Below are 27,629 nucleotides of genomic sequence, written 5' to 3' on the forward strand. Positions count from 1 at the left end.
ATAGAAGCTTTTATTTATTCCACTGTCTTTCTAGGGCTCTGTCTTGATGTTCCAATTGCCAAAAATAATCTGTACATCATTTCTTGGTCTTTATGGGCTTTGTATTGTAGGAGGACAATGGGCCAAGGGTATCTACTGCACAAAAAACAACTAGAATTTTTAAGTTGCCTCCAAGTGGATTCAAATGAGACCAGAAACATTTCTGTGAAATCAGAAAGTCAGAGTTTATACACAACAGGCAAATTGGAAATGCCACAGTGGGGGCCCTCCTAAATGCCCTACCCCTATGAGGGATACGAATCTTGGGAAGTCTTTAATAGCAAGACAAACTGATAGAAGAGCCTGTAACAGCAAAACAAACAGTGCTGGAATGAGCCTGTGACTGCATGGTAAACAGTGCTAGCTAACTTCATAAACCCAGGGGAAACAGTGCTGGGGAGAGCCTGTGACTGCATGGTAAACAGTGCTAGCTAACTTCATAAACTCAGGGCAAACAGTGCTGGGGAGAGCCTGTGACTGCATGGTAAACAGTGATAGCTAACTTCATAAACTCAGGGCAAACAGTGCTGGGGAGAGCCTGTGACTGCATGGTAAACAGTGATAGCTAACTTCATAAACTCAGGGCAAACAGTGCTGGGGAGAGCCTGTGACTGCATGGTAAACAGTGCTAGCTAACTTCATAAACCCAGGGGAAACAGTGCTGGGGAGAGCCTGTGACTGCATGGTAAACAGTGCTAGCTAACTTCATAAACTCAGGGCAAACAGCGCTGGGGTGAGCCTGTGACTGCATGGTAAACAGTGCTAGCTAACTTCATAAACTCAGGGCAAACAGCGCTGGGGTGAGCCTGTGACTGCATGGTAAACAGTGCTAGCTAACTTCATAAACTCAGGGCAAACAGTGCTGGGGAGAGCCTGTAAGAGTAGTGGAAGCAGTACTAGAAAAAACCTTCATCAGGGCGACAGTTCATATTGGGAGAACATGTAGCAGCATGGTAAATGAAAGTGATGAGTCTGTGGAATTGTGGCGGCTGTGCAGAAGGGTTCTGCCACAGTAGGGCAAACATTCCGGTGGTTGATCTGTTGGAGCTGGGCAAACTGTACTTAGGGCATCTTCAAAACAGCAGTGCCCTCCTCAGACTGTCTTAGGGGAGTCTATCACAGTACGGCAGGGGGGTTCTGCAGGAGTACCGCAAACAAGGCTATATTGAGTCAAGAACTTCCGGGCGAGCATTCCTGTAACAGCAGGGCAAACTGTAGTGGGACATCCATAGGAGTCCTGCCCGAAGCAGTGTAGGGGGGTCTGCAGGAGTGCTGCCACAGCAGTGTAGGCCACAGCCTGTGACAGTGCTGCCCCAGACATTGCTAGGAGAGCTACACAGTGTGGGGGATGTCTGTAACTACTGTCCCAAACACAAGCTGAGATACTATATCATTCTATTGGTCCAAACAGTGAAAACACCCAACGCCTAATTTTAAGAGCATAGGAACTGGGCTTCTACTATAAATTCTCACGTTAATGTACCTAGACAGTGGTAATTCACCCCAAAGGTAAACTAATGTATAGAGTATCTGATTACTATGGATAGGTGTATATGACCTGGTGATGAGGAGTAAATGCAGACGGGGAGAACTTTAATTGAACATCTTTATGCTGAAATGTATGTCTTTTGGTGGCTTACATTTAGGACCAGTTGAAAACCCCCATTCCTCAGCCTTGACTTTTCCCACGAAAATATTAATGTACTGCACCTGCCACGAAATTGACAGTCTGCTAAACAATTTGCAGTTTTAAACAATGTTGTTTCTAGCACAAATGGATCAAATGTTACTTAAATCCCAACACATGAGATGCAACAATAATATTTACACTTAACAAATGGTAACCTGTGGCCTTTCAGCTTTTAAAGGCTGCCTTTAAAGAGATGTAGGTTTGCCCAAAAAGTGTAAACGTTGCCAATTGTTAGACTTTTTATCTGCAGCAGGAAAAAAAAACGAATGTGCTTTCCAGGATGGAAAGAATGGTTCCATCCTTATAAAAATATTTTGTTTCACTGTTCACGCAAATGTTGACTTAGCAGGCACTTTTCTCAAATAGCAGTCATTTCAAGAGGACACTCGAACTTAACAAGAATTCCATTTAAAAGGCCCCATATCTCGAATCCTCAAGTGCCCCCTGGCATTCCATTAGTCTCCAAAATTGCTACTTTTCAGTATAAGTAAGAAAGAATGTCTTCCCCAGAACACATCAGAAATTGATACACAAGTGCCCAGAGTGAGCCAAGAGGAGGAGGAGAGAGAACTGAGGAGAGACACAGAACCATATATATGAAAAACAACCCATAGACTTTACACATAGTAACTATTTATGCTTCTCCCTTTGAAGTTCCTGAGAAAATAACCTTCTTGCAATTTCGGGGCGCCTTCAACCACACTGGGACTACAAAGACACCTCCACACCCTTTACTGGTAACTCTTCCTGTTTGTAAAAGTTATTTTCTGGAGAAGTGTGGCTCAATGGTTAGAGTGGCAGACCCTGATGCAGAGATCTGGCCCGGGACCAGGGTTCAATTCCCGCCTTGGTGGGTCTTGGGCTCAATTCCCTTGGACCAGATAATTCTCGCCTCGGTGCCTAATCTAATTAATGGGTCCCACTCTCTAACACTGGGCAATAGCTTGCTTAATCTCCATAATGGCCCTGACAGTGCTTGGATGCCTGGCTTCACCCTGAGGCTGTCCAGGAGTGGGTGCCTCACAGGGAAAAGCCAGGAGGGGTTCCACAGCGGTATGCGTACAGCTCCTTGAGACCGTAACGGTTGAGTAGTGTGCTATACAAGTGCGAAGTTTACATTCTCCCTCAGAGTGGTAGCAGGTGATGCATCTGGGAAAGGAGAAGGCGGCGATTGCCCAGCCCCACTGATTCCTGCCCTCAGATTGGGCTCCCTGCTGTCAGCTACGACCACCACCACCTTTTCTCCAGCTGCTATTGCCTTACGAGCCACTCAGTTTGTCTCACTCCGACTGTGCCATTAGGTCCACTCCATTCTTTCCATCACAGGTTCAAGGCATTCTCATCTATCCAGTGCCCTCAGTCGGGAGCGTCTTCTCACATTATGCAATGCCTCATACTGTTGTTACAATCTCACAATAGTTTTATTGGCATCATCTCTAAAACCCACCCACCAGGCCGTCCTGTACGTTGCTGGTTGTCAGTCCCTGGCTCACCAGTTTCTTTATCCCTGTTGTGGGCATTGCAGCTTGCTCGATGTGCACCACCCGAGTTCTCAGGGCCTCCAGTTTCTCCATCTGTCTCACCGCAGCCTAAACCTTACTGGAGTTCAACTCAATAGAGTGGAGTGCTTTGAGCAAATTTGCAGCTCTGCGAGAGTTCTGCATTTTTCATTATTCATCCCAGTGATTGTTGCCTTCGCTCTGACGGTTTGGCCTCATTGTAAAGAAGTGGGGATGTGTCTTTTTCCTGTCTTTCTTTGTCTACAACATTGTGTGGTAAGCAAGCAGAAAACCCAGTTGTCACTGACCTGGGACCACAGCCCTTCAAAGCAGCACAGTGTGAGGAGATGGGACACACCGCCATCTCTCCCTAGCTTTTAGGGTACCAACACCAACGCCCCTACCGGTAATAAAAACCCACCAATGCAATAACGGCTTCCAGCAACTCCCACAGAGCCATGCTGGTGTGCTTGCTACCACCACCTCTCTGTCATAGCTCTCGGCTGACACATTACAATAAGGCACCCTCACTGTGGCTCTGGATCAGCCACAGCAACCCATCCTTTCTGTGTCTTCTATGTCCCCCCTGGCCTCTGGTTCCTCATGGGATCACCTGATCTGCCCTCAGGCTGAATTCCAGGTGAGCAGTCAAGCTCACCATCACCAGCTCACTGCAAAAACATGCACAAAGCTGTCTATAACAAAAATATTGTTTGACATAAAAGTTATGGCTAAAATTTTGTTTAAAAAAATATTTCACCATTGGGCATAGTGTTTGTATTATTAACTCCATTAGGGCAATATTTTTTAAATTATATTTAGGTCATAATATTTTTGTCAGATGATGTTTAGGTCCCGATATTCTGGTACCATATGGCACACCACAAATTACTCGTCCCAGCAAGCCACACTCTTCAATCTGAACAACTTGGCCTCCACTGCTTCATCGTAAGACACACGTAGCCCAAAATGGCCCAACGTAGACTGAAGAGGCAACTGAACTGAGGCCTTGCTGGTAGACCCAAGAGAAATCAGGTATATTGGCCCCAGGCTGGCTTTCCCCCGACATGTATTAACATACTGTCCTTCTGGGCTGTTTCATAATGGAAACACAGGCCTCTGTATGTCCCATAGTCTGAGCACACAGTAAACCCAAAATGGAAGACACGTTTTGCAACATAACTGGGGTGTGCTAATTGTATGAGGAATGCCTTTTAGTACAGAAACTAAATACAAGTAATTTTCTGCAGGATGGAACAATCTACATGATTTGCTGAATTTTAATTGTAAGGTAGAAATGACAGTAATAATAAAAATGACAGTCATGTACGTTCACACAAAACAAAATAATTATTATTTGAAGACTAATCATGAAAACCGCATCAGGAAAACCAGAACAGGAGGACGCTCCTTCTCCTACCTCGCCGCCACCACCTGGAACGCCCTACCCATCCACATCAGACAAACCACCGCCCTCCCCAGCTTCATGAAGGAACTGAAGACATGGCTTTTTTAATCCACCTCCAGGACATGCTACCAGCCCCTTAGCGCCTTGAGACCCTAACGGGTGAGTAGCTGTGCTTGATAAACTCTGATTGATTGATTGTTTGAAGACTAACATTTTGAATGGAATCTGGAGAATGGGTATTTACTTAGGGGCATATGTAAGAGCCCCTAGCGCCATCGGAAAGTCACTTTGAGTGCACTGCAATGTATTTACAAGGTGGCAGTAAGCCACTTTTTGTGGCTTAACACCACATTGTAAATATGGCCCCTTCACATGCAGCACTTTAGTTGAAGAGATGTGCAATGGGTGTTAATTTGGGGGTGCCACAGCAACACCCACTGCATTTTGACGCTGCCTCAGATTTACAAGTTATTGTAAACCTGAGGCAGTGCCGTGGCACAACGAGGAGAAATGCTTTCACTTTTCCTAGTTTCTTGCCCTTTCTATGTGTGCTGCATTTTGCAGCACACATAGAAGGAGCAAATCACCATTGAAGATTGTTTTTGTGGAGGAAGGTGTTCCTTCCTGCACAAAAACAGTCTCCCCCTCAGTGCAGCCAGTCTTGCACTATGGTGCAAGGGTAGTTTGCGTTGGTGCGCTGCAGCAAATTTTGAGCCGGAAAAGGGGGGAAAAAGAGGGGTGCGCCATATTATTGTATATACTACGTTTTGGAAATGATGATGCACGATGCTGCCAAATTTGGCGCAGCAACGCACACTGTTATTTTCACATAAATCTGGCCTTTATTTCTTAAGAAAATAATATAGTTTGAAAGCATTAGGATCCCTTTTGTATAAATGTGTAGTAAAATGGCAAAATAGCTAGCTAATGCCACAGGATTGTGCCACATAAGTTTCCTTTAATCTGATTTCTGAAGGAAATCTGCCTTTTCTGTATAGTGACCCCAGATTTTTCACCTTTTTTCTGAACCCTATTTTTTGCTGGACTTAGAACTCTCTTCACTGTTCCCCATGCTAAACATGAGCAAGGTGTTTGTGCTCCCCTTTTAAACATGGTTGAAATAACGTATCCCTGACTGACATATTTAACTTGCCTAAAAGTCCCTAGTATATGGACATCAAATGCATCAAGGGCCTGGAAGTTAAATGGAAGTAAAATGCTACTGGTGGACTGCAGCATATATTGTGCCATCCACAGATTGGTTCTGTAAACCACACATTCAGGCCTAAAATGTGTAGCCTCACTCCCGCCTTAAAACCTGCTACCAAACTTGTCGAAATAACCATTAGCGATGGGGCAAAATCCTAAATATTAATGAGACACCCCTATGTCCATCTTGTTGCTCACAAGGTAGGGTGCCTGATATTTAAAAGTGGAACTTGTGTGAAATTAAAGCTGCCATGTTTCTTCAGTGACTAGCCCTCAAAAGCTGTTTTTACTGGTGGGTTTGTGAATGGATCCTAGAGAATGACAAAGTATAGATCATATATTTTAATCTGTAACTTTTTACAGGAGTCAGCTAACGTAGTCATTCAGATACTATTTTTCATATTTATTAATAGCCCAATTCATTGGTGAAGTTGGATTTTTAACAAATGCTTAGAAAAAGTGACCTTTTCCCTGCCTGAAGCTCTTGGAGGCTAATTTGCAATAGCTGTTTAGCAGCTGCCTATCAAGTGTTTGACCTTAATAAGGTGTGAAAAATGCTCTCTGGGCAGAACAATGGCTTTAGTCCTGGTGACAGGACTGGGTGTGAGGCATTTGATCCCTATCAGCCCACAAAGGATAGTTGGGGTGGACCTTGGAACTTCTTTAACTTGAAAGGGAGAGAGGTGAGATCTTCCCATTCACAGTTTAGTGTAAGGGGAGACCTATAGAAGGGATAGCCTTTGTCCCAAGGCTCACACTAGCTTTGCTGGCACCATACTCAGTGAGAGGAAAGCTACCTCAGAACTGGTTTGGAGTGGACCTAAGGGACTGGGCTGGTGAGTACCCTGGCCACACCTCTGGTGGACACAAGAACTCTGCACAAAGGAGAAAGGGTTTCTCCATCTTGGATTTTAGGCATGTGGGATTGTTTGCTGTGGGGAAAATAGGAAAGTGTTTAGTTAGGGGGTGCCCAGGAGTCACCACTACCCACTGGCTAGTGCCAACCATAAATGTGTCACCCCAAGGAAGCCTTCTCAGAACACTTTCCTCTGATCGCAGTGCAACCAGCGTGGTGCTCGAGGGTGCAGCCAGCCGCGGCACGTTGACAGGGAGCTGTGTGGTGTGTCCGCTTGCCTGGGGCCTCTAAGCCATGCACTGGGGTTCCTCGCAGGTGGTCTGGCCCCCTCTGAATTGGCACTTAGGCCCACAGAGAACTAGCATGGGAAAAACAGATTCCGGGATACAGGCTAATTGCGGCCTGGGTGCTGCGGGGGGCACACTGTGGGCACCCAGGGGACTGGAGCAGGACACGGGTGGAGTGGTGGTGACCCCCCGGGACAACATTAATTTACCTAACAGCCTAAACTCCCCACATTATTGCCCACCTGCCGCCATCTTCTTTAAAGGCCTCAATTTGCAGAATTTCATGAGAACAACTCTATTTGCTCCTTGCATGTCTATCACAAACCAAGCCACTCCTGGACCTAAACACTGAATGTTATACACTCACTTCCTAAACACGCAGCTCCAGTGGCAGGCACCTGAGCTGTGGTTTGAGCTGTGGCCACATAGATAGCATTGCAAAAGTTGCAACATTGCGGCTGCCCTCGATCATCAACTAGTGGGGTACTCTATGCAGTGAATACTGCCCCGTCCACTACCCATCGACTAGGTTTGCTCGTGCCCTTTTGACTGAGGTGTGGCGGGATGCCTATTTTCAGTGGAGAGTTTTGCCCTTACACTCAGCTCCGGAGGACATTTTGACAACACACAGATCACCGCCAACATGTCTAAATCCCTCATCGGCTACATAACACCTCTAGAACAAGAGCTGCACATACTCTGTGGTGCAAAATCATGGAGAAAGCTGATGGCTGCCAAACTAAACTGCATTTTGATTCCCTCAAATGGACCTGAGCCCAGGGACGTGGGCCATACTCTGCGTCTTTGGAGGACATGTCGACAGAGAGAGTGTGTGTTGTGTCTGATATGAAATCCCTACTTGTGGCCATGCAACAAAGCCTAACATACATTGAGAGTAAAATGGACAATTTGTGCATGGGAATGGATACCATCACTAATAAACTGGAAAAACAGGAGGGATGTCTAATGGAAGCTGAACACATATTTTTTACTGCTGAATACACAACGACTACTCAGGTGAAACATCAACTAAATATGGAAAAAGTACTCAAACTTATATCTGCAAAAATCAAGGATTTGGAAGCCAGGTCCATAGAAACAATCTACGAATATTGGGGATCCCTGAATCCACTGATACGGGCCGAATGAAAGAGTTTGTGGAGCACCTCTTGGCTACCCTCTATGGTGCCACATCCTTCTCCAAGATTCTGATAGTGGAGCGAGCTCATCTGGCACTGATGACAAAACCCCTGCCAGACGCTCTCCCAGACCCATAATTGCTAGACTTTTAAACTATCCCGACAGGGATGGCACTTTATGTCTAGTCCAGGAAAAGAGGAAGCTGCAATTTGAGGGCAAAGCTGTGTCCATATATCCAGACTTTACTGTTGCAGTGCAGGAAGCTTGTAGGAAGTTTCTTCCCATTAAACAAAAACTTTGACAGGCCAGTATAGAAGGCCTTTGATTCGCTGGAGTGGGACTACCTGATGGTCGTGCTCCAGAGAATAGGATTTCCCTGGCATACCTATTGTGGATTGCCCATCTATATTCCAATCCCACTGCAAGACTTCAAATTAATGGCATGTTTTCGGCTCTGTTTGATATCCCTAGGGGCACTTGGCAGGGGTGCCCTTTGTCACCCCTGTTGTTTGCTCTTGCGATTGAGCCGTTGGCCGCTAAACTCAGACAACACCAACGATAATATGCCATCAGGTCTCCAACTAGGCACATTTTGGTATTGATTTAATTGATTTACGCGGATGACATCACATTGTACATTAGGAATCCCAAGGACAGTATAAATGCAATACTTCATGAATTTGTTCACTTTGGCGGACTGTCAGGCATCCAGATAAATTGGGAGAAATCTAACATTTTCCTCTTAACTGCAAACACAGAAATTCCAGCCGAAGTTCCAGCTGAGGTGGTGTGAGTCTGGCCTAAGAAATTTGGGCATCGGTGTTTCCAGAAATAGGGAGGAATTACTCCGAGTGAACTACAGCACTGCTCTGTCTACAGTGATGGACAGTATAACTCGCTGGATATCAATGCCCTTATCCCTAGCAATACGTATTTCTCGAAGGAAAACGATTATTCTACCAAAGCTGTTGTACTTGTTCCTTAACACCCCCTATATCCACTGGGGAGACAGTTCTTTAAAATGCCGAAGACATAATTCACTTGGCTTGGGCGTGCAAGCAGCCATATTTGCAGTGGCAACGCTTGCCTTTTGAATGAGGTGGCTTTGAGGCTCCAGATATGGAACTATATTATTTATGCGCCAGAGGTCACTATGCCATTTACTGGTATAAGCCTCCGCTCTTCATGCCACATCTGGCCATTGAACAGGGAAACATGGTCCCTCTCCCCTCCACCCCATACTTGGGACTTAGGACACGCTCTGAAGCACCCACTGACTCCACTGTAGCTTGTACAGACGCAGCATGGAGACAGCTGACAAAAAGGGCAGGAAAACCATTAATGTACTCACCCTTCATTTCACTTCGCCACCAAACTGCATACCAGTTACTTGTGAAACTACATGCCAAAACATACTAAGAGGGCTGGGGTCGATACCTGGAGGGAACTCTGTAGAGATGGCCAGTTTATTAATCGTCAGACACTGTTCGCTGATAAAACACAGATGCTATTGGATGTCTTCCTAGATATTAGAACATTGGAACGTTGGCAGCTCCATTGAAAACAATGGAGTGGTGCAGGCTTTTTCTGGCAGGTAAAAGCCCGCAGCTCCAACAGTCCAATGTTCACTTTGTTCACAGCAACAGCTGTGAACAAAGCCTGACGGAGCCCGAGGGGATTTTAATCCCCTCAGGCTCTGTGAGGAATGTGTTTTATTTAATAGAACATTCTGCTGTGAGTGGCAGGATGTTTTAATAGCCTTAGAACCCGCCGTAGCGGGCTCTACCGGCTATTAAAGGCCCTCTCCCTTGTTAAAGGCCCGAGCCGATATTTAATAGAACATTCTGCTGTGAGTGGCAGAATGTTCTAATAGCCTTAGAACCCGCCGTAGCGGGCTCTACCGGCTATTAAAGGCCCTCTCCCTTGTTAAAGGCCCGAGCGAACGGGGGAGCGGGCTTTTAATAGCCGGTAGCGCCCGCTGCGGCGGGTTCTAAGGCTACATTAGATTATGACATGACGTTAAAACTGCCACCCCAGAGTTTCCCATGGAGCCCCCACTCAACACACAACCTACAGTGCTTAATTCAGATGGGCCACGCCACCTGCTGTTGATCTTATATCACACAGCGCAGCACAAACAGGCATACATGGGAGGGAGAGCCAGAGAGGGCTGGGACCTTGAACTTGACACTCCTCTCACCGACGCTGTACTGCTGCAGGCAAATAAGGTACATCGTCTCTAGTAAAAGATTGCACATCATCCATTATAAATTCTTGCATAGTATGTATTATAGCCCGGTAAAGTTACAGAGATATCATCTCCTCCCAGATGACAGATGCGCTAGATGTGGGATGTAACAGCCAGATATTTTACATCTCACCTGGTTGTGTCCCCAAATTCTGAGCTATTGGAAGGAGATTGAGACTGCCCTGTATCTCATGGTTACTCAACCAATCATACTTACCCCCTTGGTGGCCATCCTAGGGCACACAGGAGACGCAGAGGCTGGTCTCACTCAGCCTGCTGCTTGCTAAGAGGCATGTGAGTGGGGCAGGGGCTGGGCGCCAACATTTAAAGAATGATTGCAGGTTTTAATATATTGCAGGGATCAGCTCACTCTTCATGCAGAATTACTCCCAACAAGCTCCAGACCCAGGGATGTCTTGGGTCCTTTGGAAGCTTATCTAGTCTCCCAACCTTCAGATGTCGTAACAGACACCATCTAAATCCTTGTATTGACTGCTCACCCACACGTGATGGGTATGGGTGCACCACACCACCAGCCCCTTTCCAGAACCGCCTTTTTCATGTTGACATTTGCATTTGACATTGAGGGAGTAACACTTATGAATGTTAACAATACACCTTCTATGGGTGACCTAGGGCCCCACTTTGCTGCATGCTCCCGAAGACATGCCCCAATCATGTTCTTATTTTAATGTTTGCTGGGTGGTTCCAGGGCGAGGTTAGAACAATTAGGCCAGTAATTGTGATATACACAGCAGTTTGATCTGATACTGCACCGGGATGTTATGGTTGTTGATTGTTCTTGCATGTTTCTACTGCACAAACTCTTTGAATCCTTTGTAAGCTACACTGAAAATACCAATAAAGAAACAGAAACAAGCCCTGCTCCCTTGGACTTCATTGCACTATCTCTCTTTCAGTCTATCCATTCTCTCTCTTTTTTGGTCACTCTTTTCTTCTCCTTCTCTGAGTGCTTCCTCTCTACCTTCCTCCTCCCTCCTTCTCTTTCTGCTGCTCTTGAAACCTCCCAGTGCATGCTGCAGTTAACATGCTCCTGCCTGGAAACGTGGCAGAGGTACCAGGAGCAGTGCTGGGCTTTCAAAACTGGCCTCCAACTGCTCCAGCATAACCAGGAAATGTCTGATGGAATAAAAGGCCTGCCTGGCCTTACCTGGGAGCCATAGCAGTGATCCAGAGGAGCTACTCCAGAAATTCCGAAAAGTTGGGACTTAGAAAATGTTTGGACTTCCATGACCTCCAGAGCTGTAAGGGGGATCTCATGGCATGCCCGATTTCAATGCCCCTACCTCAGGTATAGGTTCAGGCTTGCCCAGCTGGAGGAGTTTGAGCTTCATGAAATAGACTAGGTCAGAAGGTAAAATGTTTGATTAGGATGAGCCCGCTATTTGTATCAAACCCCCGATACATCGCTGTCAGCCAAAAATCACGTTTAGGTCTCAGTCTACCTCTTTCACTTAGAAAGTGAGGAAAAAGTTCACTAGTTTATGTTTTTTGGTTCATATATAGCAAATGCACTTTGTGTTTCAGCCTGACAAGTTAGTGCCATTATTCCATGAGGTGGGCGGCTGTCTTCCCCCAACAATAATCCCCTTTCTTACTGGCAATATGCCACATAATTGGACTTTCGTTGCATCAAAATGTTTCTTTTCTTTTAGGTCTGTGTAGTCAACACTGCTGCATATTTTGGCCTCCACTGACCCTTAAGTCCCTCGGTCTTCCCCATAACCTCTTTGCTCATAGACCTACGATTTTTCAGTGGGTTTGAAGGATTTTACAATTAGGCACCTTATTTTTCTTTTATGAAACGCTAGTGCCATCTCCTGGTCAACATTATTAGCACAATGACATATTTAGGTTGGATGTTCCCACCTTCCTTATTTCAGTTGTTACATTAGCGAGTGACATAACACACCTATGGAGCTTTCAATGGGAAGCCATATCTCCTAAATCGTTTACCTCCCCTTAGCAGTGACCAGTGTTAAATTGCAAAACAGTCATTGACAAAGAAAATAGGTCTGCAAGCATTTTTTGCAAACCTAGGTAATAGTGATGAAAAATAAAATGTTGCCGTTTAAAGGCTGTGGAATTTATTTGATAAAAATAAATAATGATTCATCCCAAAAATGAATGAAAATATAACCAAATAAAAATATCAACTTTAGGCGGGTATGCATGTGTGCATAAGCAAAATGCCATCACTCACAGTGAACAGAGCCAATGGTTGAAGTAGGCTGCCCCATTCTGTACCCTGTGGCAGGCGAAAGTAAAGTATAACTGACATATGAACAGACCAATGAAAGAAGAGGGTTTACCAGAAGTCACAAGTTCATGGTATTCACTTGTATCTAACAGGTGAGATGGGAAAAGTAATTGGGAAGAGGATGTGGCGTTACGACCAGAGCTGCTGACTTTGTCACTGGAAAACCAGATTCTCTGTGCCAGGTCTCCATTCTATGATTCTGAGCAAATCACTTAAATTTCCGTGCCTAAAAAATGGTTGCAGCTGGTGGTCATATAAAGCGCTCTAATACCTTTGGGTCGTGTTTTTGCTATATAAAAAATGCAAAAAAATTACTATTACCATCCCATCAGAATTGAAAGTCAGCCTTGTAATGGGGCTCCTAAGTGAGTCATCACTGAACGATTCCCACTCCTGGCTGTCAGGGCTGGACTGAGATCTGGACTTTAAGTGGGATGAAAAAAGTGTGTGTGGGGGGATTTAAAGGTGGCATGGCCTATGCCAATAAAGGAATGGCTTAAACACATACATTCTGTGATTTCCTTAGTGCCTGTCTGAGGTTTCTGTTGTTGCATCCAGATGTATAACACAACTGCCAAACTCCTAAAACCAGCCAGGACTACTGGCTTTGTCAGTAGTTGTTAGGTGTTCAAGATAAATAAGTAACACAATGATTTTTTTGTAAATAATTAATATTGAAAATGTTTTCATTTTGAAATTATGAGACTGAATCAAACATTACTGAGGCCTGTGGAAAGGGTAGTGCTCTTAAGAGTGTCCCAGTCACTTCTAATATGTTCACTCTATATTAGCCATCTACGCCATTTTTCTCTCCACATTTCCTCTATGCGCATATCTTACACCTCATCTCGTTCCTCTTCAGCCCCCGTTTCACTCTCTCCTCATGTCTGTCCTTGCATCTCCTTCAGCACACCACCCACACACATACAACTCACCCACTCAATTGTAAGCACAGCAGTTTCTTTTACTTTCGCCTTGTCAATATTTTGACAGCTGTATACCACCGCCACACCCTTTTGCCCAAATCACAATTGTAGCTGGAATATGTGACCATTGCTCCATGCACTCTGCAGAGAGGCCAAGGATTAGATGACCAGGTTTTCTGAACAATCTTCTGACTCACTTGCAGGCACTGTGAGAAACAGGGCTTCAGCCTCAACTCCAGAGCTCTCAATTGTGGCCCGTTACAAGCCCCTGGAGGCGACTCAGTTTAAAGTACGCACTATGGAAAAGTGACATGCTACACAAAATTAGCAAACACTCTAAGGGGGTGCAGGATTAAGCAAAACGTAAAGTAAAACAGAAATTACATTGCTGAAATGGATTCACTTCACTTTTTTATATTACTTGTTCAGAAACCCATCAGTGTTTGCTCCAATAAATTGAAGAACATGAATATAGATCCCAATAGGGACCCATTTGAATGTCTGTTTTGAATTACTAACGGGTCGGAGACCCGGGGGAACCCAGGCCACTGAAGCCCTGACTGAGATTCAAGAGAAGCCTTGGAAGAATGTTAACAACTAGCCCGCCCCCATCCTCCCCTCTGTGCCTCTCTCCCTCTTTCCATCCATTTTCTGTCTCTTTCCTCTTCTTCTTTTTTTTTTTTGCTCTAGGGTTGCCACCTGACAGGTTTTATACCAGCTCCACAAATATTTTAATTTCCCAGCCTGTACAAAAATAAGCAAAACCGCATAAAGCCTTATTTTTAGTCCTTATCTGCAATACATTAAAACAGCAAATATAAACAGAAAGCACTTTTAAATGTGTTCTAGACTTCTGTTAATGATCCCTGACCAATAATTAACTAAAGGCAGAAAAGTCATGTTACAAATGAATACATTTGATTTTGTTTAAAGTCCTGTTTAGTATCTTGTCCGTTCATTTGTATACTCTAAAAACAGCAACGAATGGTAGTTATTTTTCTCTTGGAAAGGGACAAACCCTACTTTGCTCCCTGTCTGATCTCTCCCTCTGAAGCCCCCGCAGTGCCTGCTCTAACCCCAGGGAGCTGCAGTGGCACAGGAGCCAGCAGGGTCTCAGGACCTTCCTCCACCTGCACCAGGACCGTCCACCCCAAATCCTGCGCCCCCGGAAATGCCTCCTGGGATAAATGGCCCCTCAGGCCCTGCCGGCTTGAGCCAACTTGGGCTGGGGAGCTGTACGTACGATAGTCTTACTCTGCCAGTGACACAGCACAACCTATGCAAACATGAATGCTCACAAGACCACCATTTTGTGGATCAAGTGACTACGGGTGGGTGAAGTTTAAACTTCCCACTCTCAAAAGTGGACAAAGATTCCTGACTTCATCCCGGGTCTACCACAAAAACAAACTTGTTGCATGACTTTAGTTACAGTCTAGATGATTCCCCACCATCCAATGTCCTGTCCCTTGGAGGGCGGGATGTTTTTCAGCAGGAAATGATGGAGACCCGCCTGCAAAGAGGGGAAAATGGTGCTGGAGCGTTAACCCGGGTGAAACTCAGGGCAGAACAGTGAGATGTGGGGCAGGAACTCAACCCCGCTTGGTCTCCCCCTTGTTCACCCCCCACCCTTATCCAAGACCAAAGATGTCAAAATCAAATCCATGGCACAATGCATTGGCCAATAGTCGGGGGTGTTGTCTTTTGAACTGACCAATGGGCGAGCGACCCCGATATAAGAGGCAACCTGGGCAGCAGATTAGGGTGAGGAGCAGCCCGTTGAGCGGAAACCCACCCACACCAAAAGAAGGAGGAGAAAGGGAAAAGCAAGACAAAGAAGGGAGGCGGGAAAACAAGGAACAAAGACCTCAAGGTCGCAGTATGGTAGCGGCAGAGAGCAGCAGAGGTCCGGTCAGTATCCACAAGGATCAGCTTAAGGCCACACTCAGGCACAGAGGGGTGGTAGCAGTCGCTGCTTGTGGCAAGCAGAAGGGGCAGGGCGATGCTCTTGGGGGGATAAATAAAAATTCAATTTAAAATATATATATTTTTAAAACACTTAACTCCCCCGTTGCTGCCGCGCCGCTCCTCTGTCCCTCGTCACTCCAGGCTGCAGGCACAGGGTCCCAGCCTGCCCTGCGGCCAATCCTGACGGTGCTCAAAGAAGCTTCAGGATTGGCTAGGAGTGCCCAGCCAGGGTGCTCTTAGGCAGACTGGGAGCCTGTGTAAGCTCTCTCCATCTGGCAGCTGTGTTGCTAGGCTGGAGAGAGCCTATTGCACATGTGTGTTTGGCCAGCCCGAGACGGCCAGCCAAACATACATGCTCTCTGAGGGGGAGTGCTGTGCACTGCCTCTCACTGCTCATCACGACGTGGTCCCACACCTTTTACCCAAAAACAATAATAAACAACTGGGGGGGGGGGTAGCAACGCGCCTCCACCCTAATGGAGGAGCTGCCCCTGGGTGGTAGAAATAGTGGACTTGCCTTGGGATGCCTTATGGCAGAGTAAGCCATTTAACAGGGTTACGGGAAACACAGCACTTGCAGCTCATGCTCGCCAGGGGGCAGGGCTCAGAGGACACACAAGGTAGCGAGTTAAGCTTAGTACTCGAAAGGGTTACCTCCTTGTCGACGGCGGAAACAATCCAGCTGCTAAAGTCTGTGGTGTTTTTATTGCCAAGCCAAAGATTTATTGCTCAGCATGTGCTGACTCGATTTATTATAATGATTGATTTTTGAGTAATGAGAAAAGTTGTGAGATAACCTGAGATAGGATGACGTTAGTTGACTTGGCTTTATTTATGGCTGTCAGCAGGTGGTCAGTTAATACTTTAAAAACTGCAGGCTTTTACTTCCAACAGAGAGAGGTTGTACAGTAATTGACTCAATGTTATACTGTTTGGGAAATGTGAGTTGAGTGCCCAGGTTATTATCAGTGTCCCCCTACCTACCTAAGGCTGTTTATCTGCTGTAACCTGTGGCCCAGAGTGTTGGCAGAACTGTTTAACCAGCACTGCAGCAGTTGTAAGACACAACAAAGAAAGTAGCAAAGAACTCTTCATTACATCTGAACCTGTACCTTGACATACCGTGTCATAAGTGATAGGTTTATTTAGGCTCATTAAGGTCTCGCTAGAGTATGCGCCTCACTTGCGAGACACAGTTGTTAACAAAAAGGACTTGGAGCGCGACTGCTTCTTACCATTTGTTGGCTTGCATGGCACCCGTCTTTACAGCCTCCTAATTGGTCATTGCAGACCTTACATAATTTCTGTTCCTTTCTGTGGAGCAGGGACTAAGCACTGAATGATTCAACCTAATCAGTGCCCTTTCCCTGCTACCAACGTGATTGAGGTACTTCTTTTTAACTTCTAGAGCCCTGCAAACAGAAGTTGTGTGTCTGGTAAAAACATGCCCAGAAGTACAAACAAAATTGCAAAGTTTTATTTTCTATAGTTAGCGCTTTTCTTTTCTTTTGCCAAGTATTCTTTTCTCTCTTTGCACTCATGTTTTGGTTTGTTTTTGCTCGTGGGCAAAAGCTGTTCTCAAAAGATGACTATTATCTTGTTCTAAATATTGCAAACCGACATTGTTTCTTTCTCATGTGTAATTTCTGAAATTGTGCTTTAACACATAATCGTGCAGTACATCCCAGCCCACCCCACCTCAATCCGCCCCACACCAGTTCACCCAATCCAAACCACCCCACCTCACCCTACACCAGTCGACCCCAATCCAATCCACCTCTCTCCAATCCACCCCACTCAACCCAATCTACCCCACTCCAATCCACCCCATTCCAGTCCAGTCCAAACCACTCATCCCAAACCACTCCAATCCACCACATTCCAATCCTCTCAACCCACCCTAATCCAATCCACGCCATGCCAATCCATTTGTCCCCACTCCAATCCACCACAATCCACTCCAATCCAACCCACCTCACCCCACACTAATCCACCCTATTCCAACCCAGTCTACCCTACTCCAATCCACCCCACCCCAATATAATTCTCCCCACACAATTCAATCAACCCCACTCCAAGCCAAAACAATCCACCCCAATCCTATCAACCCCACTCCAAACCAATCCACCTCAGCCCACCCCATTCCAGTCCACCACAATTCACTCCATTCCAATCACACTAATCCAATCCTCTCCGCACCAATGTAATCCACCCCACTCCACCTGAACCTACCCCACTCCACTCCATCCCACACCAATCTAATTTACCCCACTCCAATCCAACCCACCTCATTCAAATCCATCCCACCCCATTCCAATCCACCACACTCCGACCCAATACAATCCACCCCACGCCACTCAAATCCACCCTATTCCAATTCACCCACTCAAATCCATTCCAATACAGTCCACCCCACTGCAGTGCAATCCACCCATCCCAATCCACCCATCCCACTCCAGTCCATCCCACTCCAGTCCAATCCAATCTACCTTAATGCACCCTATTCCATTCCAATCCACCCTGCTCCAGCCCAATCCAATCCAATCCACCCCATTCCAATCCACCCCACTCCACTCACCCTACTCCAATCCACTCAACACCAATCCACCCACTCTACTCCAATCCACCCACTCCATTTAATTCACCCCACCCAACTCCAATCCAGTCCATCCCACTTAATCCACCTCACCCAAGATGAAGCCATCCCACCCCGCTGCACTACACCACACTCCAACCCACCACACTCCACTCCAATCCACCCCACTCCAATCCAATCCACTGCATCCCACTCCAGTTCTCATAATCCAATCCACTCCAGTCTACCCCACTCCACTTTATCCCACTCCAGTCCAGTCCAGTCCACCCCACTGCAGTCCAATCCAGTCCACCACAAATCACCCGACTACAGTCTACTTCAATACAGGCAAATCCACCCCATTCTACACAACTCCACCCCACTTCAATTCACCCCAATCCAATCCAATCCACCCACCCCAATCCAAACTAATCAACCCCACTTCAGTCCACCCCACTCCACCCTATTTTAATCCACCCACCCCAATCTAATCCATCCCATCCAGTCCACCCTCTCCAATCCACCCCACTCCACTCAATCCACCCAAATCTACCCAATCCAATCCACCCCTGTACCTCAATCCACTCCAAGCCACTCCTTCCTATTCCACTTCACTCTACCTCACTGAACTCTACGACACTGCACTCTGCAACACTCTTTGCCACTGAACTCTACTCCACTCTATGACACTTTACAGCCTCACTCCAGTCTACGACACTCCAACGAATCCACTCTTCTTTCCACTCTACGATACGCCACAGAACTAACTTTTAGCTATGCTAAACAGCAACCACACATTTTGTACATGGCTAAAGCACATTGCCAAACCCAATAGCGCTCGTAGGAGGGAGTCCTATTGGCTTTGCCAGTGCTTGTTTTTTTTGCCTGTTGCATTCTTGTACTTGTGATTTTGTTTTATTTGATTTATTATAAACAGAACTATAGTTACTCAAACGAAAAGGAAGCTCTTCCCTAGAAATGTCAGCTTTACACCCGTTTCATGTTCAGATCAGCTACTTTAAAAAAAGTGGCAAGTGTTGCACATGAGGTCCGCAAGTGTCATACGTTGACTGTACTATACGCATTATTATAACTAGTGCAGCAGGTGCAGTGACCCCGGTGCCCAAGGGGTGTAAGGGACCCAGCGCACGTCTGTATTTTACTACCCACCAGGTAGGGTGCCTTCTTTCATTAAGTCCGCTGACTATAGGTGAACTCGTCCATCCTGTGGGAGTTCGGAGGGGAACGGGTGGCGTGTGCTGAGGGGCCAGACTGGCTTCCTTAGAGAGCTGCCCACCTCCCCCTGCCAGGTGCCCAGCCTCCAGTGTCCTGACTGCTCTGCTTGTCTCTTGACAGGTGATTGTGCAGCGATGTCTCTCTGCCAAGAACATGTCTCACGTGAAGGCGGGCTGCATCCTATGCGGATACCTCAAACTGCTGCCCATGTTTCTCATGGTGTTCCCGGGGATGATCAGCCGCATCCTGTACACAGGTAGAGTATTACACACATGTCCAGTGCTCACTGAGGGCCTGATTTATGAAAAGTTAGTGCCGCCTTTACCTCATTTTTTGACGCAAAAGCGGCGCAAACTCACAAAATATAGGGGCAAATTTATGGCACTTTCCCTGCGCCCCTTAGCACCCTCCTACTGCTACCATGTGTGCGCCTTATTTAAAATACGGCGCACCATGGCGCAGGGTAGGGGGCAATAGCGTCATCCTTCATGATGCTATTGATGTACTCTGCAGGAGTAGCACCAAAATATTGGCACTACTCGTGCAGAGTAAATAAGGGCCCATTCTAAAGAATGGAAGGCCCCTTTTAACGCCTGCCCTTGGGCAGATGTAAAAGTGCAGTAAAAAAATGGCGTAAGGAAATCTCATAGATTTCCTTACGCCATTTTTCCAGCTCCCCTAACGGGGGAACGCCCCCTTTGCATACATTATGCCTGATGAAGGCATAATGTAGCACAAAGGGTTATAGAGTGGCGCAATGCCTCCATTGCGTCACCCTGTAAATAAGGCGCGGGGATTTCGGACTCGTTAGGCCACATTAATGTAAAACAAAACTGACGTTAATGTGGCACAAGGTGGCCCCAGAGTATGTACACTGCACACAGGCACAGTGCACACTATGTACACTGCAAACAGGCCCTGTGCACACTGAAATATTACACTGTACACACGCACATTGCACACTGAAATATGTACACTGCACACAGGCATGGTGCACACTGAAGTATGTACACTGCACTCAGCCACAGTGAAGTATATACACAGTGCACACTGAAATATCTACACCGCACACAGAAACAGCGTGCACTGAAATATGTGCCCTTGACACAGTCCCAATACACACTCAATGTGTACATACACACTGTAGTATGTACACTGCACATAGGCACTATGTACACCGGATATTTCACTCTGTATACATGCCCAGTCCACACTGAAGTATGTACACTGCACACAGGGCCAATACACACTCACTGTGTACGTGCACACTGAGGTATGTACACTGTACACAGGGACTATGTACACTGGATTATGTACTCTATACACAGGCCCAGTGCACACTGAAGTATGTACACTGCACACAAGCACAGTGCACAGTGAAGGATGTACACTGAACACAGGCACATTGCACACTGAAATATGTACACTGCAAACAGACTCTGTGCACACTGAAGACTATACACTGCGCACAGCCGCTGTGTACACTAGATTATGTGCGTTGCACACAGGTCTAATACACACTCAGGGGGTCATTCTGACCCTGGCGGCCGGTGACCGCCAGGGTCACCGACCACGGGAGCACCGCCAACAGGCTGGCGGTGCTCCCTCGAGCATTCTGACCGCGGCGGTCCCGCCGCGGTCAGAAACGGAAAGTCGGCGGTCTCCCGCCGACTTTCCTGCTGCTCGGGGGAATCCTCCATGGCGGCGGAGCGCGCTCCGCCGCCATGGGGATTCTAACACCCCCTACCGCCATCCTGTTCCTGGCGGGTCTCCCGCCAGGAACAGGATGGCGGTAGGGGGTGCCGCAGGGCCCCTGCAGTGCCCATGCCAATGGCATGGGCACTGCAGGGGCCCCCGTAAGAGGGCCCCGCAAAGTATTTCAGTGTCTGCTAAGCAGACACTGAAATACGCGACGGGTGCAACTGCACCCGTCGCACCCCTGCAACTCCGCCGGCTCAATTCTGAGCCGGCATCCTCGTTGCAGGGGCATTTCCGCCGGCCCAGCGGAAATGTTTGAATGGCCGCCGCGGTCTTTTGACCGTGGTGCGGTCATTTGACCGCGGTGCGGTCATTTGACCGCGGTGCGGTCATTTGTCGGCGGTACCTTGGCGGACGGCCTCCGCCGTCCGCCAAGGTCAGAATGACCACCTCAGTGTGTAGACTGGACCTTAAATATGTACACTGCACACAGGCACTATGTACACTGTATTATGTACATTGCACACAAGCCCAGTGCATACTGAAGTATGTTCACTGCAGAAAGGCAAAGTGCGCACCAAAGTATGTACACTGCACACAGGCAAAGTGTACAGCGAAGAATGTATACTGCAGAGGCACAGGGCACACCGAAGTATGTGCACTGCACACTGCCTTGATACACAATCAGTGTGTACACTGCACACAGGCACTATGTACACTGGATTATGTACATTGCACACGAGCCCAGTACATTCTGAGGTATGTACACTGCACAAAGGCAAAGTGCACACCAAAGTATGTACACTGCACACAGGCACAGGGCACATCGAAGTATGTACACTGCACACTGCCTTAATACACACTCTGTGTGTACACTGCACACAGGCACTGTGTACACTGGATTATGTGCATTGCACACGAACCCAGGGAACATCGAAATATGTGCACTCAATACAGGCACAGTACACACTGAGGTATGTGCAATGCACACTGGCCCTAAAACACTAATGATAAATATCATGGATCCTCGACGCACTGCCCAGTAACCAGCTTCTGCCCCAGGACCTAAAGAAAAGGTCTTGTAATTTACTCATGTGTTTTTCTCATTATATAAACATATTGGGGACATTAGGAGCAGTCTCAATACAAGTAGTGAGCGCTGTAATAAAAGCTAAAATATTAGTGGCTCTAATGAGGTGGGAACATTATTGGGATGGTTAGAAAACAGAACTCGGTGTAGGCCCGTGAGTACGTATTACCCATAGATTAGAACACTTTACATCTAGTCTCGGATTTACCACTTCACTACACATGTTGGAAATAAACACTGAATTATAAATCTCAGCAAGGCTCACAAAACATCCACTGCCTGTACTCTTGCCCCGCACACGCCTGCTTTTTGTACCCTCTGCACTACCCACACCACCACTGCCTGAAAAGCCATACTTGGCACTCTGTCGCTCTGACGCTCCCACCGTGTCCCCTCTGAGTGTGAATTTCTGTCCTTTGCTTTCCTCAGATGAGATCGCCTGCGTCCTTCCAAAGGAATGTAAGAAGATTTGTGACACCGAAGTGGGCTGCACCAACATCGCCTACCCTAAAATGGTGGTGGATTTGATGCCAGATGGTAAGAGTGCCATGTGTCGTCTGCGGTGTGACGTCGCCATTCGCGCCCGAAAGTTTGCAAATCCTTTGCATCTGCACCCGCTGTGTTCTGTTTGCAAGGCCTTTGTCGTCATCTGCACCCGCTGTGTTTGCAAAGCCTTTGTCACCATCTGCACCTGCTCTGTTGCAAAGCCTTTGTCGCCGTCTGCACCCGCTCTGTTTGCAAAGCGCTTGACACCATCTGCACCCGCTCTGTTCTGTTTGCAAAACTTTTGTCACCATCTGCACCCGCTCTGTTCTGCTGAGTGCAGAATTATTAGGCAAATGAGTATTTTGACCACATCATCCTCTTTATGCATGTTGTCTTACTCCAAGCTGTATAGGCTCGAAAGCCTACTACCAATTAAGCATATTAGGTGATGTGCATCTCTGTAATGAGAAGGGGTGTGGTCTAATGACATCAACACCCTATATCAGGTGTGCATAATTATTAGGCAACTTAACAAAAAACAAATATATACCCATTTCAATTATTTATTATTACCAGTGAAACCAATATAACATCTCAACATTCACAAATATACATTTCTGACATTCAAAAACAAAACAAAAACAAATCAGTGACCAATATAGCCACCTTTCTTTGCAAGGACACTCTAAAGCCTGCCATCCATGGATTCTGTCAGTGTTTTGATCTGTTCACCATCAACATTGCGTGCAGCAGCAACCACAGCCTCCCAGACACTGTTCAGAGAGGTGTACTGTTTTCCCTCCTTGTAAATCTCACATTTGATGATGGACCACAGGTTCTCAATGGGGTTCAGATCAGGTGAACAAGGAGGCCATGTCATTAGATTTCCTTCTTTTATACCCTTTCTTGCCAGCCACGCTGTGGAGTACTTGGACGCGTGTGATGGAGCATTGTCCTGCATGAAAATCATGTTTTTCTTGAAGGATGCAGACTTCTTCCTGTACCACTGCTTGAAGAAGGTGTCTTCCAGGAACTGGCAGTAGGACTGGGAGTTGAGCTTGACTCCATCCTCAACCGAAAAGGCCCCACAAGCTCATCTTTGATGATACCAGCCCAAACCAGTACTCCACCTCCACCTTGCTGGCGTCTGAGTCGGACTGGAGCTCTCTGCCCTTTACCAATCCAGCCACGGGCCCATCCATCTGGCCCATCAAGACTCACTCTCATTTCATCAGTCCATAAAACCTTAGAAAAATCAGTCTTGAGATATTTCTTGGCCCAGTCTTGACGTTTCAGCTTGTGTGTCTTGTTCAGTGGTGGTCGTCTTTCAGCCTTTCTTACCTTGGCCATGTCTCTGAGTATTGCACACCTTGTGCTTTTGGGCACTCCAGTGATGTTGCAGCTCTGAAATATGGCCAAACTGGTGGCAAGTGGCATCGTGGCAGCTGCACGCTTGACTTTTCTCAGTTCATGGGCAGTTATTTTGCGCCTTGGTTTTTCCACACGCTTCTTGCGACCCTGTTGACTATTTTGAATGAAACGCTTGATTGTTCGATGATCACGCTTCAGAAGCTTTGCAATTTTAAGAGTGCTGCATCCCTCTGCAAGATATCTCACTATTTTGGACTTTTCTGAGCCTGTCAAGTCCTTCTTTTGACCCATTTTGCCAAAGGAAAGGAAGTTGCCTAATAATTATGCACACCTGATATAGGGTGTTGATGTCATTAGACCACACCCCTTCTCATTACAGAGATGCACATCACCTAATATGCTTAATTAGTAGTAGGCTTTCGAGCCTATACAGCTTGGAGTAAGACAACATGCATAAAGAGGATGATGTGGTCAAAATACTCATTTGCCTAATAATACTGCACTCCCTGTATGTGGAAAGTCTCTGTCGCCGCCTGCAAACACTCTGTTGCAATTCCTTTGCCGCTGTCTGCACCTGCTCTGTTTGCAAAGCCTTTGTCGCCATGTGCAACCGCTCAGTACTGTTTGCAAAGCCTTTGTTGCCGTTAGCACTGGCTCTGTTCTGTTTGCAAAGCCTTTGGTGCCCTCTGCACCCGCTCTTTTTGCAAAGCCTTTGGCACCATCTGCACCTGCTCTGTTTGCAAAGCCTTTGTTGCCATCTTCACCTGCTCTGATTTCAAAGCCTTTGTCGCTATCTGAACTTACTCTGTTTGCAAAGCCTTTGTCGCCTTCTGCACCCGCTATGTTCTGTTTGCAAAGCCTTTGTCGCCATCTGCACCCACTGTGTTTTCAAAGCCTTTGTCGCCGTCTGCACCCATTCTGTTCTATGTGCAAAGCCTTTTTCACCACCTGCAACCACTGTTGCAAAGCCTTTGTCACCATCTGCACCCACTCTGTTTGCAAAGTCTATGTCGCCGTCTGTATCCGCTCTGTTTGCAAAGCTTTTGTCACCGTCTGCACCCGCTCTGTTCCACTCTGTTCTATGTGCAAAGCCTGCAACCACTCTGTTGCAAAGCCTTTGTCGCCGTCTGCACCCGCTCTGTTTGCAAAGCATTTGACACCATCTGCACCCTCTCTGTTCTGTTTGCAAAACTTTTATCACTATCTGCACCTGCTCTGTTCTGCTCTGTTCTGTGTGGAAAGTCTCTGTCGCCGCCTGCAAACACTCTGTTGCAATTCCTTTGCCGCTGTCTGCACCTGCTCTGTTTGCAAAGCCTTTGTCGTCATCTGCACCCACTCAGTACTGTTTGCAAAGCCTTTGTTGCCGTCAGCACTGGCTCTGTTCTGTTTGCAAAGCCTTTGGCGCCCTCTGTACCCGCTCCTTTTTCAAAGCCTTTGGTGCCCTCTGTACCCGCTCCTTTTGCAAAGCCTTTGGCGCCGTCTGCACCTGCTCTGTTTGCAAAGCCTTTGTTGCCATCTTCACCTGCTCTGATTGCAAAGCCTTTGTCGCCGTCTGAACTTACTCTGTTTGCAAAGCCTTTGTCGCCTTCTGCACCCGCTATGTTCTGTTTGCAAAGCCTTTGACGCCATCTTCACCTACTCTGTTTGAAAGGCCTTTGTCGCCGTCTGCACCCGCTGTGTTTGCAAAGCCTTTGTTGCCGTCTGCACCTGCTTTGTTCCGCTCTGTTCTATGTGCAAACCCTTTGTCGTCGCCTGCAACCATTCTGTTGCAAAGCCTTTGTCGCCATCTGCACCCGCTCTGTTCTGTTTGCAAAACCTTTTTCGACGTCTACACCTGCTCTGTTTTCAAATTCTTTGTAGCCACCTGCAACCACCCTGTCTGTTCGCAAAATCTTTGTCGCTGTCTGCACCCTCTCTGTTCTGCCCTGTTGCAAAGCCTTTGCCAACATCTGCACCCGCTCTGTTCTGTTTGTAAGCCTTTGTGTACATCTGCGCCTGCTGTGTTTGCAAAGGCCTTGGTAGTCTTAATTGTTTACCTGGAGCGACGCTTCCAGGGCAGTATTTCACAGCAATGCAGAATTACAAACTGGCAACCGTTCTTACAAATATTTGGGTCACAGGCTCCCAGTCTGCCTGGGAGCAGCGTCAGGATTGGCGCAGGGCAGGCTGGGAGCCTGTGCCTGCAGCAGACGGGAGAGGAGCGAAGCAGGTAAGTGATTTTTTAAAATTATTTTTTAATTAATATTCTCCCGTGCCCTCCGTTCCCCTATCCCCCACCCCCTGCCCTGCCCAGCCATGCGAGCCGCTCCTGGTGACGGTGACAGGGTCACCACACTCCTTGCTCTCGAGCCTTCCTTGTCCTTGGATAGGATGTCTGGCCTCCTTCTTTGAGCTGTATGTGCTATACTGCCTCTGCTCATACATGCTCTTCACAGTGCACACAGTATGCTAAAATGCACGCTCAGGACACCAATATGTTATGATGTTTATATTACTGTAGGGTACAATTATCCATTGGTATGGCTTCACGGCACTGTCGGTAGTGATGCAGCGTGATGGGTACTGTGTTCCAGTGTTAGTCTAGGAGGTTAGCTAGCTGCCTGTTATTCATTGAGCTGTGTGTATATGATTTTGATCTCTGCATTAATCTAGTAGTTGAAATCGGATATATTCACTAACGATGGTCTCTATCCAGACTCCATCCCAAAACTCAGATGTCTTCACTAATCATACTCCCTAGTCCTTTCTAGATCTTCAGTAAATCACATCTCTCGTGATACATAACTCTAGACCCTAGTAAGACTGCATTGAAGAAGTCTAACATCACCACTAACCTGTGTTCATAGTCATACACCACCTAGTCCTTGGTAGGACACCAGCCAGAAGTCTAATGCCTAGTCAAACTCCGTAAGATAACTCTGTCTTCACTAGTCCCAATTCCCAGCCAGACACACTGCAAGGACACGTACAACTTCACTAATAAACACAAGAAATAAGAAACAGTTTTCTAACTCTGAAACCTTACTTATCATAGTCCCTTGTCAGCCATCATGCAAGAACTTCATTAATGCCTTCCTAACAATATTTTCATTAATCATAGTCCCTAGTCATACTCTATTTTTGCAAGATCTATATCTTCAGTAATCTCAGACCCTAGTCAGATACCATGTCAGAACTCTGGTAGCTTTCCTAATTATAGCCCCAAGTCAGACACTCTGCCAGAACTATGAGACCTTCAGTAACCAGTCACCAGCCAGATACTGTATTGCAACTCCAACTCTAATACCGTCATTAATTATAGTCCCTAATCAGACACCATATTACAACTCAGATCCTGCTTCTTCTTTTGACACCATACCACAGTTCCGACACCTTCACTAATCACAGTCCCTAGCTAGATACCAGGCCAGGATTCTAATAAATTAATTAATCTCAGTACCCAATCAGACTCCATTCCAGATCTCCGATAGCTTTTTAACCCTGCTGCTTTGTCAGACAGGGTGCCAGTATTCCAATAGCTTATTAACCCTGCTCCTCTGTCAGACACCGTGCCACATCTCCAATAGCTTTTTACCCCTGCTCCTCTGTCAAACACCGTGCTACATCTCCAATAGCTTTTTAC

General features: G+C 46.7%; 1 protein-coding gene across 2 annotated transcripts in view; it reads left to right on the plus strand.

The window, feature by feature from the left end:
* Window positions 1–27,629, plus strand: part of LOC138266369 (sodium/glucose cotransporter 1-like) — a 223,536-nt gene that overhangs the window by 163,696 nt on the left and 32,211 nt on the right. For both annotated transcript variants that reach the window (XM_069215104.1, XM_069215105.1), the window contains exons 9-10: window positions 19,483–19,618; window positions 22,580–22,687. In XM_069215104.1, the coding sequence (XP_069071205.1) occupies window positions 19,483–19,618; window positions 22,580–22,687 (244 nt within the window). The remainder of the gene's footprint in view (window positions 1–19,482; window positions 19,619–22,579; window positions 22,688–27,629) is intronic.

Source organism: Pleurodeles waltl, chromosome 11 (assembly GCF_031143425.1).
Source record: "Pleurodeles waltl isolate 20211129_DDA chromosome 11, aPleWal1.hap1.20221129, whole genome shotgun sequence".
Lineage (NCBI taxonomy): Eukaryota > Metazoa > Chordata > Amphibia > Caudata > Salamandridae > Pleurodeles > Pleurodeles waltl.